This window comes from Rana temporaria, chromosome 5, assembly GCF_905171775.1.
Source record: "Rana temporaria chromosome 5, aRanTem1.1, whole genome shotgun sequence".
Classification (NCBI taxonomy): Eukaryota; Metazoa; Chordata; class Amphibia; order Anura; family Ranidae; genus Rana; species Rana temporaria.
The window spans coordinates 312,471,962-312,492,265 of record NC_053493.1 but is presented as its reverse complement, the minus strand read 5'-3'; the positions used below and the strand labels follow the sequence as shown (position 1 = coordinate 312,492,265).

General features: G+C 42.4%; 1 protein-coding gene across 2 annotated transcripts in view; it reads left to right on the top strand.

Moving 5' to 3' along the window:
- Positions 1 to 20,304, top strand: part of NOL4 (nucleolar protein 4) — a 359,633-nt gene that overhangs the window by 333,466 nt on the left and 5,863 nt on the right. For both annotated transcript variants that reach the window (XM_040354134.1, XM_040354133.1), the window contains one exon: positions 8,678 to 8,858. In XM_040354134.1, the coding sequence (XP_040210068.1) occupies positions 8,678 to 8,858 (181 nt within the window). The remainder of the gene's footprint in view (positions 1 to 8,677; positions 8,859 to 20,304) is intronic.

The window sequence follows — 20,304 nt, the reverse complement described above, 5'->3', positions numbered from 1 at the left end:
AAAATGATCAACATATAGTTTAAGTTCAACTAAAGAGTAGTGCTGGGCGAGCGATTCGGCCCGAGCATGAGTTCAGGCCAAACATTGGTTGTTCGCCCCGTTCGGGGAACACCCAAATTTGCAGGGTATTTGGCGGATGTTCACCCTGCCGTACGCCGTGCAATGCACTGTGCACAGCATTCTGTGCCCTGATTGGGCAAAACTTTGCCTAATCAGAGCGTAGAAAATGCTTGTTGTTAAGGAACAGGGTCGGGAAGCCGTACGTGGCATCCTTACCAAGAAATGAGTGATCAGCTGTCAGTGAGCTTCCCTGCTGACAGCTGAATGAAAAAAAAAACATTTGCTGGCAAAAAAAATTTAACAAATAAAACAGCGTGGAGTCCCCCTTCAGGCCTGGTATGGATTTTAAAGGGAACCACATGGCAAACATAAAAAAAACAGTGTGGTTCCCCCTCAAAATCCATACCAGACCCGTTTCCGAGCATGCAGGCTGGCAGGTCAGAAGAGGAGGGCAACTATACCAGGCCACATTCCCTAAACCTAGAGGTTGGGGGGAAGAGACCCTTTCAGGGTGGGAAAGAGACCCTTTCAGGGGGGGATGCTTGCTCATTCCACCCACCCCCCCCCTTTCCTGACCTGCCAGGCTGTGTGCTCAGATAAGGGTTTTTGATGGGACCCCACACTGTTTTCTTTTAAAAAATGTATGTGGAGTTCCATTTAAAATAAATACCAGATCCAAAGGGAGGGGGGGGGCATTAAAATGCAATTTAACTTTTTTTTTTCTTTAGAAATTTCATTTTTGGTGCAGCATGTTACAGATGTGCCCCTTTACAGGCAGACTAATGGGACTCCCCAGGCACTATATTTAACGGAATGTTTTGATTGTATTGTTGCACTTTAAGCATCATTAAAATTACTTCTCCTTTAAAAACGATAATTTTCTAAAAACATTTTGCATTGATACATGTCCCCCAGGGCAGTACCCAGACCCCCATACCCCTTTTCTGCCCAAATACTTGCATATAAGCCTTTAAAATGGGCACTTTTGATTTTTCCTGGTGGGCTCCCATAGACTTCAATCAGAACTTTTCCCCTGTTCTAGAGTTCTGCTGTGAACCAAACAGGGGGTGTTCGGCCCATCTCTACTGAAGAGACAGAGAAAGAAAATATATTTGGGTGGAATTTGGTAAGTCCTGATTAAGTACAATCAGTCATTCCACTGGTCTGGTACTTTTTGTCCACAATGCATATAAAAGATCCTTCCTCCTGCAGGGTTTTCCTTTCTTAGTCATAAATCCCTATTCAAGAACTTCCTATTCAAACACATAGAAGATTCAAATGAGAAAAAGGCATTTACTAACCTGGTAAAAGTGTGTTGAGCTTAAATAGACTGCTTAACATACAAGTATTTAGGATTTAAGATTTGTTCAGTGTTGCTGAAGAATACTGGACAGTGTCCAAGATGTGGAAGCACAGTAATTTGAATATTAAGATACCTAGTGATGTCATAATATACCCCAGCAGAAGAGTGACAAATGAACCACAGTAGAACACAAAATAAAAATGTAGGGCCAGATTCAGAGAGACTTACGATGGGCGTATTAGTAGATACGCCGTCGTAAGTCCGAATCCGCGCCGTCGCAACTTTAAGCGTATGCTCAAACTGAGATACGCTTAAATGTTGCTAAGATAAGACCGGCATAAGTCTCCTATGCCGTAGTATCTTAACTACATATTTACGCTGGCCGCTAGGGGCGTGTACGCTGATTTACGCCTAGAATATGTAAATCGGCTAGATACGCCTATTCACGAACGTATGCCCGGCCGTCGCAGTAAAGATACGCAGTTTACATAAGGGGTTTTCAGGCGTGAAGATAAACCACCAAAAAGATGGCGCAGCCAATGTTAAGTATGGACGTCGGAACCGCGTCAAATTTTTCAAATTTTACGTCGTTTGCGTAACTCGTTCGTGAATGGGGCTGGCCGTAATTTACGTTCACGTCGAAGCATTGACGATTTGCCGACGTCATTTGGAGCATGTGCACTAGGATACGTCCACGGACGGCGCATACGCCGTTCGTTAGAAACGTCAAATACGTGGGGTCACTAGTATTTTGCATAGAACACGCCCCCAACCAGCCTATTTTGAATTAGGCGGGCTTACGCCGGCCCAGTTACACTGCGCCGCCGTAAGTTACAGCGCAACTTCTTTGTGAATACAGGACCTGCTACTCTAACTTTCGGCGGCGTAGTGTATCTGAGATACGCTACGCCCGCCCAAATCTACCTAGATATTTTGCCCGTAGTCTATAATTATTATTTTGACAATACAGTTGCAATTAGAGCATCAAGTGCACTATTGCCATCCTGCTGTTGTATATGGGGATTTGTTGCATTGCCATCTAGTGGACATCACTAACTAGCTTAATTCATCAATATGTATTTCTTTGTTACTTATTAAAAACATAAAAAAAAAAAAATGAAAATTTGAATTTGGTTTAATAGATATTGTTTATTAAAGTCAGATTGATTCTTATTTTATCTATTATGAATAACAGGTCATTCATTATACATTTAGAGCAACATATACATTTGAAAAATCAAATCAAGTAGCATAAATGTATCAAGCTAAAAAACTTAGCATGCTGAAGACCTATGCTTAAAGCTGAACTTCTGCTTATCCTACTCCACCTGCACCTTCACATTTGGCACATCATTTTTTTGGGGGGGGGGGGAGCAGGTACCCAGTTTTGACAGGTACCTGCTCCCACGTCTGGTCTAATCGGCGTGGCAATCCGACCTCAAGCCGTAAGCAGTCACAGCAGACTGCCCACAGTTAATATTCCAGTGTCTGGGACCGAAGATCGGTGAAGAAACCGGCCTAGTTAGGACAGCGCTGGATCCTGGGACAGGCGAGTGACTGCTTATCAAAAGCCAGCAGCTACCGTTTTTGTAGCTGCTGACTTTTAATTTTTCCACAGGTGCCTGAAGAACCTCTTTAGATATTCAGTAATATTAAACATAATTTCGGCCTCATTCACACGACCAAACATGTTTTCTAGGAGAAATATAATTTATTTTCTCACTTTGTTTAGACGTAATTTACATGCTTACGAATGCAAATACATGTGTTCATATGAGTAAGCACGTAAAGCGCATGTGCTTAGAAGCAGATTTTTGGATTCTGTGTCACAGATTTGAAAGTAGCTCATGTTTATGCACCTTTGTGAATGTGTCCATTGAAAACAATGCAGCTGCATTCAGATCCGTATTTTTTTTAAATTGCACATGTGTCGGGTTAGTGAAGTCTTAAATGCTTCTGACTAGTCGCTTGCTGTTCTGTACAAATGTACGCTACACAAAAAAATATATTTGTATGTTCTCCATGCTCTTCTAGACTTCACTCACAGTGGCGGCTGGTGGTAAAAAAAGTTGGGTCGGGGCAGCAAACAGTGCACCCACAGACACCCCCCAGTCGGTCGGGTGACCCATAACACCACACACCCACCCCACCCCCCCCGGTTCGGTAATCCGGAGCACTAACCCCATCTATGGCAGGCAGCACTTCACCCAGAGGCTGCTTCCCCTGCTCTCCTCCGAGCAGGTTCCGTCTCCTCCCTCCTCCTCGGCGGCCAATCGGAATGCTTCTCCTTTCAGCCAATCAGGAAATGGGTCACAGACCCACTTCCTAAATGGTCGGGAGGAGAATCAGTGGGAAAATCGCAACTATTGATTTGCTATTATCACACAACTGGGTGAGCTTGGTTTGCAGTGCTCAGCGCTCTGAGCCCACCCTATTTTGAAGCCTATTAGAGCCTCTGACTTTAATCATGTGCTTCAAAAAAAAATGTCCATTAGGGGTGGTGCCCGTGCTGATCTGCACATATCATATTATTTCTCCACTAGCACACTCACTCATGCACATGCTCACAAACACACGCACACCCTTGATAGCCCAACACAATTGTTTTCCTCATTGGGATTATGTCCCGTTTCACACTGATGCGATGCGAGAAACCGCATGTGATTCGGACAAGAATCACACAGCATTCCCATTCAAATCACAGGCGATTCTTTGCAGTGTGATTTGAGCATTAATTTTGCATGCACCTATTTTTTGCCACACTGGAACTGGATCGCATGGTTGATCACACCCATGTGTTTTGCAGTGCCATTAACTTAACATTGACACCCGCATCAGTTCGCATGAACACAGTGTGATTGTGTGAACCAAGACTACAACTAAAATAGAGAAAAAGCACTCCCAATCCTTGCAGAATGATAAAAACATTTCCTATTACTTTTTCACACTGGGGTGGTGGGTGCGCTGCAATTTTTAGCGGCGCTTTACTGCCAATTTCGCTGCGTTATTCGGCCACTATGGATTTTAACCCCCGATAGGGGCCAGAAAAGGGTTAAAACCACCTGCAATGCGCCACTGCAGTGGCGCTTTGCCGGCGGTATAGCTGTGGTGCCCATTAATTTCAATGGGCAGGAGCGATATACACACCGCTCCAAAGATGCTGCTTGCAGGACATTTTTTAACGTCCTGCCAGCGCACCGCTCCAGTGGAGTCAAAGGAGCGGCTCTTTCAGGGCGCTTTTCAGGCACTTTTTTTTGCGTTATAGCACTTGCAAAGCGCCTCAGTGTGAAAGGGGTCTAACATACAGTGGCATGTATCTTTTATTTGTACAGTTTGTAACTTCTGGCTTATATATGGAGGAGAAATGTCAACCACAGACATAAATGTTTCACAGTTTACCAGTATACAAAGATGTCATGTTTATAAGTTTTCTCACCTAAACAGCTGAAACTTTTTTAAATGTAATAAAATAAGTGTGAAATAATAATTATAATGATAATAATAGTATTAATAATATTGCAAAACCGTGTAAGCATTGTAGCAACTTCATTATGTTTCCTATTTTGCACATACGAAAGCAGTTTCTTGACATTGCTGCAGCAAGCCGCCATCAGAGAGTCTACAATGTCTGCTATATAGTGAGTCTTTTGTGCACTGCACATATGGCAAACAATATACCTGGTCTTCAGCTGATAATCCATTTTCTTTCACCCTTTTTAAATTGACAACAACCACTCGGTGCTGGAGACAGCTCTTGTCTCCTCACCCAGTGTTCTTCTATGTAATTGACCTTGACTATAGAAAATTCCAGAACTTCACTAATAAATGTAGGTCCTTTCTCTAATGGAAGGCAAGGGCTGATGTTGAACGTACAGTATAAATCTTTTATCCAGGACTATGTGGAGCACTTAACCTTGATCTGTAAAAGGGACAAATACATGGAAATAAAGCGGAGTCTATCCTATTGTAATAAAAAGAAAATCTCCCAGGAACAGAAAAATAAACGGTACTTTAATAATTATTTTGTGCAGAAAAAATGTTGGCTTTGGATTATGATGATTCTTTTGCCAAGTTCCAATTATCCCTCTTACCCACCTGGATGCAGGCAGCATGGAGTCAGGACAGAATCAGTTTCTTCAAATTATAAATTGGCTCATTGTTTGCAAACACCATAGTTGTAATAGACAAGAAAATCAGTCATTTTGGCCAAAAAGCAATAAATCCAATTTTGTCACTGTTTATGTATGAGTCTAATTGGCTTGTATGAAAGATATGATTGTTATTTAAACCTCATGGACTGGGTAAAGCAAAATGGAATCATCAATTAAAGCTAAACAAAATGAAATGTAGGTGTTAACCACAGATATCTAATTTTCTAATTTACATAGCTTTCTGAAAGTGCGCCACACCTGCAGGATATAATAGAAGTCTACGGCAAAGTGCAGCTAACCCGCAGGAAAGCCACAGGTGCACTGTGCTGCACCCACAATGTGGGTATACCGTAGTGCATCAGTGTGAAAGCTTTAGGTCCCTTTCACACAATCAGTCTGACCCAATCGGACCCTACATTTACCTCTATGGAGCAGCAGATGTAAAAGGACTTGTGTCCATTTACACCCGCCTACCTCCAATTTAATCCATTAAAAAAAACAGAAGGGGATCCGTCCCCTTCCGGCTGGGTTAAGTGGAATGCCCAAAGAGTAGATTGGGCTGTCTTTGTGTCTGCTTTGCATATGCAGAGTGGACAAGGACCCGTTATCCTTCCGCTCTGCTCACTGTGGCCTGCAACCAGTTACCAAGCTAAGTTAAGTGGGGTGTATGCTCCTGACCCCAGCATGTACAATACATACTCCTGACGCCAGCATCTATTCTCATTCTGTGTTTATGGATGCTGGTTAGTACCACTTCTCTTGCACAGCTTTCTATGGCCCCTTTTTGTGGCACAACCGAAGCCATGCCCCTTAACCAAATTAACCACACCCAGCTATTGCTCATCCTTATCACCTGATACACTGTTCTCCCAGGTTAAATGAGAAGTTCCTTCTAGCTCTTCAACCAGTGGCAGCCACTGAGTCAAGCACCTGGGCATACTTGGATTCTCACAGGCCCCCATTCATGTACTGCCTATATACCAACTTTGGCCTGTTTCCTGCTAGTTTGCCAGATACCCCCCCTTTCTTGTTTTTGTTCTCCCAAGTTGACATTTCTGAAATGATTAGCTTTATTGTCTCAGCTTTTCTTTAATCAAGCTCTGTTTTCCCCAAATTCGCCCTCACAGACCACACACACTCAATATCCCCCTTATTTGTGGTTAATCATTCATCACACAGGTATATAAGCAACCTGACATCCTAAGTGTCAGAGGTCACCTAAAGCCTTACACCATACACTTTGATTGTACAATCTCCTTTCGCTTTACCATGAGTGTTTGGGTAGGTGTGTCCTCCTATTATATCGTTTTGGTAAATCTAAAGTTAGTTGTACAGAATTTGTACAAAAAATAGTGTATAGCCACCTTTATATACCTAAAATGCACTTTCAGTGCCATTAATAGTTAACATCACCCCAAACGCAGAAGCAAACCCAATTTTGTGCTAAAATGTGTGACAAATGTGCAGTAAAACTTTGCAAACCACAACACTCTAAAGTGCCTCATGAGCTACTTTGCTGCATTTGCCGTGCATAGGGCAGCCTATTGAAATCAGTGGGCTGCCATATGCATATCGTGGGAAAACCATACCAAAAAGCATGCGCTCCCAATACACTGTGTGAATGGGGCCTGAAAGTGAAATGATTGTGTTTACACCCTCCCCCTCCCTGAGCTGGACCTAGATTACAAGACAGCTGAATATCTCCCACCCATGTAAAGCTGACCATACACTTTGCAGTCTGATTGTCCAATCTCTGTACAATTTCCTTTAGGTTTACCAAAACTATGTAATAGAAGGACCAACCTGAACAATCCATTTAATTTGTATCAAATCAGGCAGGCCATTGCACAACATAGATGATGGTAGATCTAAAGGAGATTGTACAGATAGATTGTACAGTATATGGCAACCTTAACCCCTTTGTGACCGCTGTGATTGGCTGCTACATGATCGGAAAGCTCCCGATCACAAGCAGCGAATTGGAGCTTTCAGTTGGCCGCCGGTAACTGTGACGGGAGCACCCTGGATGCATGCTCTCGATACAGTGCTATTGCATGCAAATACGTGACCACTCGTGCCAAGGCCCAGCCACAGAGAGGCCGCATATATGCATGCTCTCAGCGTGAAGAGGTTAAAGGAAAAAGTAGGAAAGTGGGTGGAAATAAAAAAGAGGTTGTATAGTAAAGAGAAAAGCGTGGTCTATAAAAGTAAATACACCCTATTCTTTGATTCGGTAAGGCAATGGATGATGGTATATGAAGGTTCCTGGAAGGTCACATAATACTACAGGAAGTTATGGGCTTAGAATTTTGAACAGTGGTGCAGATTCAAAGCTGCCATGGACTAGGTAAGTGAGAGATAAGCACATTTGGGTGGCTTGGGCAGAAAACACAAAAGAAAAGTCTTCCATTTATCGCATTAAAATTCTGCCCCAAAAATGTGAACTTAGCTTTTAACACTAGTGATCCTGTTGCTAATGATAACTGGGGAACAGGGCAATGAAATGCTCACCTACTTCCAATGAGTTGCTCCTTCACCAGCTGGATGAGGGAAATGTCGCTTCTTCTCTTGCAACTTCAATTCTGCAATACTTTATCAGCAATGAAGGGCCACCTCACTCATTTGGCCAGCAATGGTGTCACACATGGAAGAAATTAAGGATTTTGTTTGCATTTTCTTCATGCCTATCCTTGTGAAGACTTGCAGGATCGTTGGTGTGACTAGCCATATGATGCAATGCATTAGCTAAAGGCAGTGCTGTCGTCTGATCAGTATTTTACCTGCCTGGCTGGTAAAAATAAAAAAATGAGACTTGTTGCCAGTGCTATTAATATGACCAATGTTTTTCCCAGATAAATCAGAAGTCCTAAACATTAATAACTAAAACTACACTGAATAACCATCCTCACTAAAGGACAAATGGGCACCACCAGCAAGGTCAATCATAGAAAGTGGAATTCTTTCAATTTCACCAAAAAAACTGTTCTTCCATAAATACTCAGGTAGTGCGTAGGCCTTGCTGCTCTCTTCAGCAGCCCTAGGTGAGGGCATTTTATACATTGGAGGTCATTTCATTAGAAATATGAAATTATTTGTATGTTTGTATCTGGTAAAACTGAACTTATTTTCCAGTGACACGTATGTTCACAAATTGTCTTTGCAGGATGAACCAGCAGTACCCGACAAACCATTGAAACAAGAGAATGCACAGGTCACTTATTCCACGTCCGCTGTATCCAGCACGCAAGAAGTGTTATACATCAATGGGAATGGGACTTACAGTTACCATAGTTACCGGGGGCTAGGGGGTGGCCTACTAAATCTCTCGGATACTTCGAACAGTGGTGAGTTGCATTCGATCTTACCTTTTAGCCTTGTGTTATTTATGCTCTAATGTTCACAATTTTAGAAAAGTAAATGTGTATAATGTACTGGGATTGTATTTAAAAATTACACCACCTATGTAAATATTTCATGTTGTAGTTGTTTTTCACCTTTGAAGCATATGATTTTTTTATATACATTATAAGAACAACAAAAACTAAAATGTTGCATGCAAATGACTTAAAGGGGTTGTAAAGACAAAAATATTTTCCTCTTAAATTAAATTCTGACAGTAGCTGATAAAGTAAAAAGTAATGTTTTGCATTATAACTAGTTTGATAACCGAGCTGTTTTATTCACCTATGTCACTCCTGAATCGTTATTCTCACTGACTTCCTGGTTTGTGGTGCGCATTCATTCTTGCTACATCACGGCCTAATGGGAACTACAGTTCCCATTAGGCTTAGCCTCCATGCCTGTAAGGGATAAGAGAGCATATTCACGCAGGGCTGTAGTCATAGGAAGGGGTGAGCACATTCTGCTTTCCACCATGCAAAACGGCTCAGATGCTGGTGGAAAGCAAGAAGAGGAGAGACAGGAAATGGCATTTTCAAACCTGGATTACTGTATTTTGGAGGTCAAAAGGAAAAACGAGCTAAGTGATATTTAAATGCTCTAGCTTACAGCAATCAATTGATCTAATAAAAAACTAACCTTTAGTGTTCCTTTAAGAGGTCTTAAACATTTTTTTAGCGGTAATATAATATAATATAGTGAGCCCCCCTTCTGGCTGATTAACTAGGCTGAGCCATCCCATTGTCCAAAGTTGATTAGTTACCTCCTCTAATGGCAGCAGCCTCCTGGCCAGTAAATATTTAGTGCTGGGCTTCCCTTGTCTGTGCACTAACATTCTATGGACCTGAATGGGATAGTGCCCCTGCAGTACAAGTGTACGAGATCCAAGTGTATGGGACATAAGCATACTGTTTAGAATTCACTAAACTCAGAACAGCAGACAGAGATTGCCGCTCCAGGCAGGTCTTGTTGGATGCAAATCTTCTTCTCAGGGACTGAGGGTGCTAGCAATGAACATGGCAAATACGAACAAAAGATGATCAGGACAGCCGCACTCCAATCCAACGTAACTTTAATGTAAAAAAACTGGAAAAGGGCACTACAAGTCACAGCAACGGAACCTAGGACAGCTGACGCGTTTCACACTAACTTCAGTGTTTACTCATAGCTTATGTAGTTATTTCCTGGCTAAGCTAGCCAGAGACACCCAGAGCTTGACCCGGAAGTTATGTCAGAGATGTTGCTTTTGGGGTCACAAGAAGAAGGGGAGGAGAGCGGACCTGTGTCTGCTCTTCTCCTTCCTCTTCAGCTGCCTGCACCCGCCATGGAGCTCACGGGCCCGCTGAAGGGCAAGCGGAGCCCGGTAAGCATGGCGGGGCAGAGGGGTAGTGTCAATATCAGGGGGGTGTGCGAGGATCAGGCGGCAGCCGAGCTGCCAGAATGCTTCCACCTGACAGGCAGGAGTCTGGCTGCATTCACCGGATTGTGTGTGATATCTCCCACTGTTAAGTCCATACGACGTACGGACCTGTTGGTGAAAGGGTTAAAGTTTTTTTTTTTACATTTGGCACCTTTCAGGGGTGTTTTTGACAGGTACCTTTCCCCACTTCTGGGAAACAGAGCCATGGCCTCATTACTCAAAAGTTCAGCCCCCACCTCTTCCTCTGCCACCACACCAATTAAAAATCGCAATGCATTTTGCGCATGCGCAGTAGGGAGGGCTTCACTGCCACGTTCCCTTACCAGGAATGGCAGTGGCTGCACCCGACATCCGATTTGAAGATCGGCAGCGGTGCCGACATTGTGGGCTCCCTGGACAGGTAAGTGTCCATATATTAAAAGTCAGCAGCTGCAGTATTTGTAGCTGCTGACTTTTAATTTTATTTATTTTTAAGGGGGACTGGACCTCCTCTTTACGATAAAAAAAAAAAAAAAACTTTTTGTACCATAGAATCCCTCGCCCCCTTAAGCTTACCTGGGCCCATTCACAATCAGCACTATGCCCGAGAGCAGTGGCTCTCTCCTTCACAGGGCACATTGATAGCAATAGGTGCCTTTGGCCCCCACAGCTGTCAATCAAATTATGTGATGAGGGTACAGGGCTGAGCCATGCTGTCTTTGTCAATAGACACAGGAGTGACCCTGCACACGTGCCAACAAAAATGGCTTTAAGGGGCACTCACAGAACAGGATGAGCCAGAATCACCGGTGTGGGAACCAAAAAGATCACAGGTGCTCTGTGCAAAACCACTGGACAGAGCAGGCAAGATGTATTTGTTCTTTTATAAAAAAAATAAAGCTTTACAATAACTTGAATTATTTCTCAATTCCTGTCCCAGAATAAGCATGTTTATTAGGAGTGCTGACTTGGTACATGTTTGTTCCAGGTTAGAGTTGAAGTCAGAAACAAATAAGATTTTCAGATCAGCAATGCTGCGTACACATTTTTGAGTACAGGTTCCCTTTAAAGGCTGCAGCAGGGCCGCTACAAACATCCAGTATTCGAAAGGGTTGAAAAGAAACTAAGAAAGTTGTCATTTCCAATTAATCACTCTTGTTACATTAAATCAAACTAAGCATTAAACAACACATTTACTGTGTTAGCAATACAAATGTGTGGTAATGTCCCTGTAGTGGAAAACACTAGCAGCTATTGATTTTTGTGGGAAATCAACTCATTGTAAATGATTTGACCTTCGCAGCTACATAGCTAACGCTCTGTGCCACTCATCAGTGACTGCATTGAAAATGCATAGACTCCATCCACCTCCAAAAGAGGAATACTATAGCAGACACAATGTAGGTACCAGAGAAGCACCCTCTGTTTTGTATGCTTCTCTGTGGTCAAGCAAAAAATGTTAAATGTGAGCAGCAGAAGCATAGTTTTCTATTTGTGGGCTATATTTCAGACAACATGGCCTTTCAGATCCCAAGAGAATATTTACACACTTGTGTCACAGACATAAGCGTCTCAAAATTTGAGATCTATATACTTGTCAGGGATTCAGACATGATGGAATCCAAAGTATCAGCATGACAGGCCAGGGAAGAAAAAGTTCTCTGATAGAGTTTCTTTAACGACTTAAGCCCCGGACCATATTGCTGGTCAAAGACCAGGCCACTTTTTGCGATTCGGCACTGCGTCGCGTTACTGACAATTGCGTGGTCGTGCGACGTGATTCCCAAACAAAATTGGCGTCCCTTTTTCCCCCACAAATAGAGCTTTCTTTTGGTGGTATTTGATCACCTCTGCGGTTTTTAGTTTTTGCGCTATAAACAAAAATAGAGCGACAATTTTGAAAAAAAATAATATTTTTTACTTTTTTCTATAATAAATATCCCCCAAAAATATATAAAACAACTATTTTTTTCCTCAGTTTAGGCCGATACGTATTCTTCTACCTATTTTTCTAAGAAAAAAAATCGCAATAAGCGTTTATTGAATGGTTTGCGCAAAAGTAATAGCGTTTACAAAATAGGGGATAGTTTTATGGCATTTTGATTAATATTTTTTTTTTACTAGTAATGGCGGCGATCTGTACTGCGACATTATGGCAGACACTTTTGACACATTTTTGGGACCATTGGCATTTTTATTGTGATCAGTGCTATAAAAATGCATTGATTACTATAAAAATGCCACTGGCAGGGAAGGGGTTAACACTAGGGGGCGAGGAAGGGGTTAAGTATGTTCCCTGGGTGTGTTCTAACTGAAGGGGGGGTGGGACTGACTATGGGAAATGACAGATCGCTGTTCATACATGCATTTCTCCCCCTGACAGGACCGGGAGCTGTGTGTTTACACACACAGCTCCCGGTTCTCGCTCTGTAACGAGCGATCACGGGTGCCCGGCGGTGATCGCGCCCGCCGGGCACGCGCATCGGCGTCAGGGGCGAGTGGGGGGTGCGCGCCCCTATTGGCTGAACGGCGAGATTACATAGATCTACGTGATCTTGCCCAGCAGAGCCAACCTGCCGCCATATAACAGTTATACTGCGGCTGGTCGGCAAGCAGTTTAAGAATAAAACCATTGTTAATACAAAACATTTAAAGGTGCAACGATAATGCCTTGTACACACGATCGTAATTTCCGATGAAAAAAGTCAGACGGAATTTTTTAATCGGATATTCCGACCGCGTGTGCCCCATCAGATTTTTTCCATCGGACATTACGACGAACTTACAAAGAGAACATGTTCTCTTTTTTTATGATGAAAAAAATTCTATTGCAAATTCTGATCGTCTGTGTGGAACTCCGACGAAAAAAAAAAAAAAACATGCTCAGAATCAAGTCGACGCATGCTCGGAGGCATTGAACTTAATATTTCTTGGCTCGTTGTAGTGTTTCTCGGCTCGTCGTAGTGTTGTACGTTACCACGTTTTGGACGGTCAGAATTTGGTGTGACAGTGTGTATGCAAGACAGCTTGAACGGAATTCCATATGAAAAATCCATCGGAGTTTATCCCAATGGAAATTCCGATCGTGTGTACGGGGCATTAGACTTTTTCGCATGTTGTTTTTTCCAACGTTTATAATTTAGCCTTTTGAACTTGCTACAATGTTTTTTAGTTAAACCAACAGTGTGTTGGTGCATTTTGTAAATGAATAAAGCTAAAGACATATCTACCTCTCTTCAAACATTCATTTTAAAAGCTTGCTCAAACTGGCCATACATTATACAATTTTCTTGTTCAATTCCCTTGAGGCAGTGTACACACGGCCGGGTTTCTCTGCAGAATTCAGCTCCGATCGAGTTTCTGGCTGAATTCTGCCGAGAAACTCGGTCATGTGTACGGGGCCTCAGATTTACCTTCAACTATGTAGTACATGGCCCTGCCTGTTTGCATACAAATTGAAAATGTTTAGGTTTTACTTCATAGTATAATGTTTTGACAAATCTAAAGGATAAAAAATGTGTATAATGTAGTATAGGATGAGTTAAATGTCACCATAGGCGCACAATTTTTGTAGCTTCTATTGTCCGTGTTTTTGTTTGTTTTCCTATACTTCATTGAAGGCTATTTTATGGTTTCTTGTATAGATGACACCAACTCAACCAGGTATGAGAGTAGTAGACACTCCATTTCTAATTGTATCATAAGGATGTACTTGTATGCGTTATATTTTTGTGTAGATCCAGGTGTTCTCTCTGTTCAGATTTCTATCTCTGGTCATTGTAATCCATGGGTTGGAAATCCTATTTTACAATATGCAGTCAGTAGCTCATGTCATCTAGGCCAACTCACCCCAAAATGAGCACTTCATTTGACCAGGTTCCTGGTGAATTGCTAACAAATATATATACACATACATACATAGGCGAAAATAATTATTTGATTTCCTGCAGATTTTGTAAGTTTGCCCGCTTACAAAGAAATGAAGGGTCTATAATTGTTATCATATGTGTATTTTATATGATAGAGACAGAATATCAACCAAAAATTCAGAAAAAAAACACATGATACAGACATTTTAAATTGAGTTGCAGTTCAGTGAGTAAAATAAGTAATTGATCCCCTACCAACCAACAATCATTTTGGCTCCCACAGACTGGCTACAGTATGTGCTCATGTGTTACACAGATTAGTCCTGTCAATTTAAGAAGGTGTGCCTAACGACAACTCGTTATGTGTATAAAATACATCTGTCTACAGAATCTCTTTCTTCCATTCAAACCCCACCATCATGGGCAAGACCAAAGAGCTGTCAAAGGACATCAGGGACAACATTGTACACCTGTACAAGGCTGGAATGGGCTACAAGACCGTCAGCAAGAAGCTTGGTAAAAAGAAGACAACAAAGCAATTATTCGCAAATGGGAGAAATACAAAATAGTCATCAATTGCCCCCAGTCTGGAGCTCCATGAAAGATTACTCCTCATGGGGTAAGGATGATAACTGAGGGATCAGCCCAGAACTACACGGGAGGAGCTTGTGAATGATCTCATGGCAGTTGGGACCACAGTCGCCAAACAAACCATTTTTAATAAAATACGCCGCCATGAATTGAAATTCTGCAATGCCCGCAAGGTTCCCCTTCCTTTAGGAAGGCACATGTACAGGCCCGTCTGAAGTTTGCCAATGAACATCTAAACAATTCATAGAAGGATTGGGAGAAAGTGATGTAGTCAGATGAGACCAAAATGAGCATTAACTCGCCTCGCCGTGTTTGGAGGAAGAAAAATGCTATGTTCCTAAGAACTAGCTTGACTGTAGGGGTGGTGTTCTTAGGGTCATAGTCAGCATTTGTCTTCCTCCAAACACAGAGGTGGAAACATCTCTGCTAAAGGTATAGGCCGAATTTGCTGCATTGAGGGGCCAATGGATGGAGCCATGTATTGTAAAATCTTGGATGAGAACCTTCTTTCCTCAGCCAGAACACTGAAGATGGGTTGTGGATGGGTCTTCCAGCATGACAATGACCCAAAACATACCACAAAAGGTAACACAGGAGTGGCTCAAGAAGAAGCACATTAAGGTCATGAAGTGGCCTAGCCAGTCTCCAGACCTTAATCCTATAGGAAATTGATGGAGGGAGCTGAAACTTTGAGTTGTCAAGTGACAGCCAAGAAACCTTATGGATTTAGAGAAGATCTGTAAAGAAGAGTGGCCCGAAATCCCCCCTGAGGAGTGTGCAAACCTGGTAACCAACTACAAGAAATGTCTTACCACTGTGATTGCCAACAAGGGTTTTTCCACCAAGTACTAAATCATGTTTTTTTGGGGGGGATCAAATACTTATTTTACTCACTGAATATATACACTGTATATTTAGCAGTCTGCTGTTGACAGGCACACTTTTCTAAAATTTTAGCCACAGTTATACCATGTGTGACCTTTACATTAATATAAAAAGTCTATTCCCAAATAGTGTTGGTGATTTATAATAAGAATGAAGAGTGCAGATCTGATATCTTATCATGATGCGACTCATAATTCAGTCTATATGTGAATTAAATAGACATCGGTGTCTCACAGAGTTCACTCTTATCTAGGGCTGTAGAGTATGTTGATGTAATGAAGTGACAGGTGACGATTGAATAATGAGCCTTTCCCTATGCATTGCAGTATGACTTATGTTACAGTCACATCATCCTGTCCATGCCTCTTCAGAAAATGAATCATTTGTAATTACTTTATAATCCTTTTTTTTTTTAATATACTTTATAATACCAAAAAAACAGTCTTCATGGTATCGCTTAATTTGTTCTATATTGTGAGATCACAATAGACCAGCACCCTGCAAAAATGTTTTACTTTTTAAGGCATGGTCCCAAGGGTGCAGGAACAGGGAACACCGAGGTCACATCAGCAGCCAACCTGGAGGAGCCGGGGAGGTCAAACTGATATATTCTGCAACTGTACACCTGTCAGCCTTGTGCTTCTATGTGCCTTATCCAAGATGCTCTTTAACCACTTAACCCCCGGACCATATTGCTGCCCAAAGACCAGAGTACTTTTTGCGATTCGGGACTGCGTCGCTTTAACAGACAATTGCGCGGTCGTGCGACGTGGCTCCCAAACAAAATTGGCGTCCTTTTTTTCCCACAAATAGAGCTTTCTTTTGGTGGTATTTGATCACCTCTGCGGTTTTTATTTTTTGCGCTATAAAAAAATAGAGCGACAATTTTGAAAAAAATGAATATTTTTTACTTTTTGCCATAATAAATATCCCCCAAAAATATATAAAAAAACATTTTTTTTCCTCAGTTTAGGCCGATACGTATTCTTCTACCTATTTTTCATTAAAAAAAATCACAATAAGCGTTTATTGATTGGTTTGCGCAAAAGTTATAGCGTTTACAAAATAGGGGGTATTTTTATGTCATTTTTATTAATATATTTTTTTTTACTAGTAATGGCGGCGATCAGCGATTTTTTTTTCGGTATTGCGACATTATGGAGGACACTTCGGACACTTTTGACACATTTTTGGGACCATTGGCATTTTTATAGCGATCAGTGCTATAAATATGCATTGGATTACTATAAAAATGCCACTGGCAGTGAAGGGGTTAACACTAGGGGGCGGGGAAGGGGTTAAGTATGTCCCTTGTGTGTTCTTACTGTTTGTGGACTCACATGGGGAAACACTGATCCTCTGTTCATACATTGTATGAACAGAAGATCAGCGTTTCCCCCGCTGACAGGACCGGGAGCTGTGTGTTTACATCGGCGATCGCGCCCGCCGGGCACACGCACGGGAGTCGGGGGAGAGCGGGGGGCGCGCGCGCCCCTAGTGGCGGCTGGAAAAGAGGACGTTATACTACGTGCTCTCGCCCAGCAGAGCCAACTTGCCGACGTAGAATGGCGGTGCGCGGTCGGCAAGTAGTTAAATCCCTTTCCTCCGTGAATCTTTTTAGTGCCATTGATACACTAACTCTATACGTGTCTCTTAGGATATTGATAAAAAAATATATATTTTCTCTCAATTTTATTTATTGAGCGACAATGCAAGTAACAGACATGAGGCTGCAACATTTGGCCAATAAAGATGGCAGAGGTTTACAGTCATAAAGCAAGTGATTATGAAAAGGCCACAACTGGACAATAAAAACTATAAAATGACATGGCACACAGAAAGAAGGTCATGACAAAAACAAGCATTCTTTTAAGGAAGTGGTCAGTTAACCGTTCAAGCAGCTAGCCCTACAAATAAACGGATGACCAGTTGGAGGGTGGCAACCAGTTGATCACCCAATTTCTCAGGAGGACGCAGAGTCCTCAAGTAAATTAGTAGTTAAGTATTCTACTTAAGAACCATTGAATGTGGTGAAAGCACTGTACTATTGACTATTAAATATTTATAGACCATGTTTGTATAATCAATTAGAACCCAACATACTTATATATGCAGGGAGGGATGCCATCCAAAGGGGGAGGAGCATTCAAATACTGCCTGTATGTTAGGTATTATGAGCTAGGGTTAGTGTATTACAGTATAGAGCACATTCTATCATATTTATTTAAACATAGTGATTTTAAAGTCATACTTCAGCCAAACCTTTTTTTTTTTGTAGCTTTGGATAGATTGAGGCAGAATTTCTATCGGGTTTTTATTCCTCCTTATTCCTTTGATTTCCCTCTTTCACTGACCCCTTTGGAGATATTTTACCTCTTTTCTTGTCCCTGTGGCCACAAAAAGCACAGACAGTAATAAAATTATTCTAACACTTCTTCTCTTTACAATTTTTTTTTGAATGTACTCCCGTTTGATAGATTTCCAATTAACCTGTATGGCGGAAAAAAAAAAAAAAAAAATTGTGGTTACTGAGTCACAAGTCATGGAAGCCAGAAAATCAGCATTACAGGCAGGCAACATTTTCAGAACATTAGCAATGGCAGCACACAGATTTCCCTCATAGCAGGTTTCCTTTAAGTGGTGTCTAGGGATGAGCTTGATGTTCGAGTCGAATGTAAGTTTAACTCGAACAGCAGGCATTCACCGAACAGCAAATATTATGGGGCATTCGTGGCAAATTCGAGCGCCGCTTAACGCCCCATAATGCACTGTGAGCTCGCAGTGCATTGATGTCTGATGATTGGCCAAAGCATGCACCCGACCTGCATGCTTTGGCCAATCACAGCTGCGAGAGCCATAATTGGCTAAAGACGGGTGCCTTTCGCCAATCATGGCTCCACGGTACTAAGTCAATGCCCCACACTATATACGACTGCTTACATAGCGACCGTGTATAGTGTGTGACTGTGGACAGAGATAGATTGAGCTAGATTAGGCAGGCAGGTTGGTTAGTGGCAGTGTACTTTATATATATATATATATATATATATATAAAATATACACTCTCTGTATTTAGTGTAGACTAGATATTCAGTGTAGACTCTATATTCAGTCAGTGTAGTATATATAGCACAGTGTATTGAAGTGGTTAAGGGGAACCCGGCCCGCACCAATATAAAAAAAAATGGCGTGGGGGTCCCCCCAAAATCCATACCAGAACCAGGCCGCTTGCCCTCAACATGGGGAGGGGGAATTGGGGTCCAAGGAACAAGAGACTCGTTTTTTTAACCCTTGCCCGGTGGTTGTGGGGGTCTGTAGGCGGGGTGGCTCATTGGTATCTGGAAGCGCACCAGATCCCACTGCCCCATGTGAATGGGTATGGGGTACATTGTATCCCTACCCATTCACCAAAAAAGTGAATTTAATAAAGGAATTGTCAAAAAGTGTCCCGCAATGTCCATCCATCTTCAATTACGGTGCCCAGACCCCCAAAAAAAAGAAAGAAAGCTTTGCCAAGATGGAAGGCATCCCGTTGACTGCTGTCTCTTGGCTGTGACAGCTGTTATAATGACAAGGGTAGGGCCCCCCGGTGAGGTAACCTGGTGACCCCACCCCCTTCTAAAGTCAGAGGGGGTGGAGTCACCTATTTACGTCACCAGGTGGCCCGCCCTTGCCTATATAACAGCTGTCAAAGCCAAGAGACAGCAGTCGGCGGGACGCCTCCCATCGAGGGCAAGCTTTCCTTTCTTTTCAGTTTTTTGGGATTGAAGATGGATGGACATCGTGAAACACTTTTCTTTACCCCATACCCATTAACATGGGGGGGGGGTGGGATCTGGAGGCTTCAAGATTCCGATAATCCCCCCGCCCTCAGACCCCCACATCCACTGGGCAAGGGTTGTGGGGTTGAGACCCTTGTCACCATCAACATTGGGCACAAGGTGCTTTGGGAGGGACCCCAAAGCACCCTCCCCATGTTGAGGGAAAGTGGCCTGGTATGGTTCGGGGGGGGGGCGCTCGTTCCCCCCCTTTCCTGGCCTGCCATGGCTGCTTGCTCAGATAAGGGCCTGTTATGGATTTTGAGGGGGACCCCGTGCTATTTTTTTTTTTTTACATTTGGATATGCTGATCCCCTTAAAATTCATACCAAACTAAAAGGTGCCCAGTATTGATTTTTTCATTTTGGAATGGTATGGACGGGGGGGGGGGGGCCAGGATCCGGCAATACATTACGGCCGAGAGCAATTTTAGATTACATTTTTTCCTTTGGAAATGTACTTTTGCTGCGGCATAGTAAAACACATGAGAAAGATGCAGCACTTTACAGGCAGACTAATGGGACCCCAGGCACAATATTTAAAGGGGTATTTCATTTTTATTGTTTTACTTTAAGCATTATTAAAATCACTGCTCCTGAAAAAAATGGCAGTTTTAAAAACTTTTTTGCATTGATACATGTCCCCTTAGATAGTACCCGGGTCCCCAGGCACTTTTTATGGCAATAACTTGCATATAAGCCTTTTAAATTAGCACTTTTGATTTTTTACATTCGTGTCCCATAGACTTTAATGGTGTTTGCATTCATTTTTTGGCTGTTCGCATGTTCTCGTGCGAACCAAAGTGGGGGACGTTTGGCTCATCCCATCC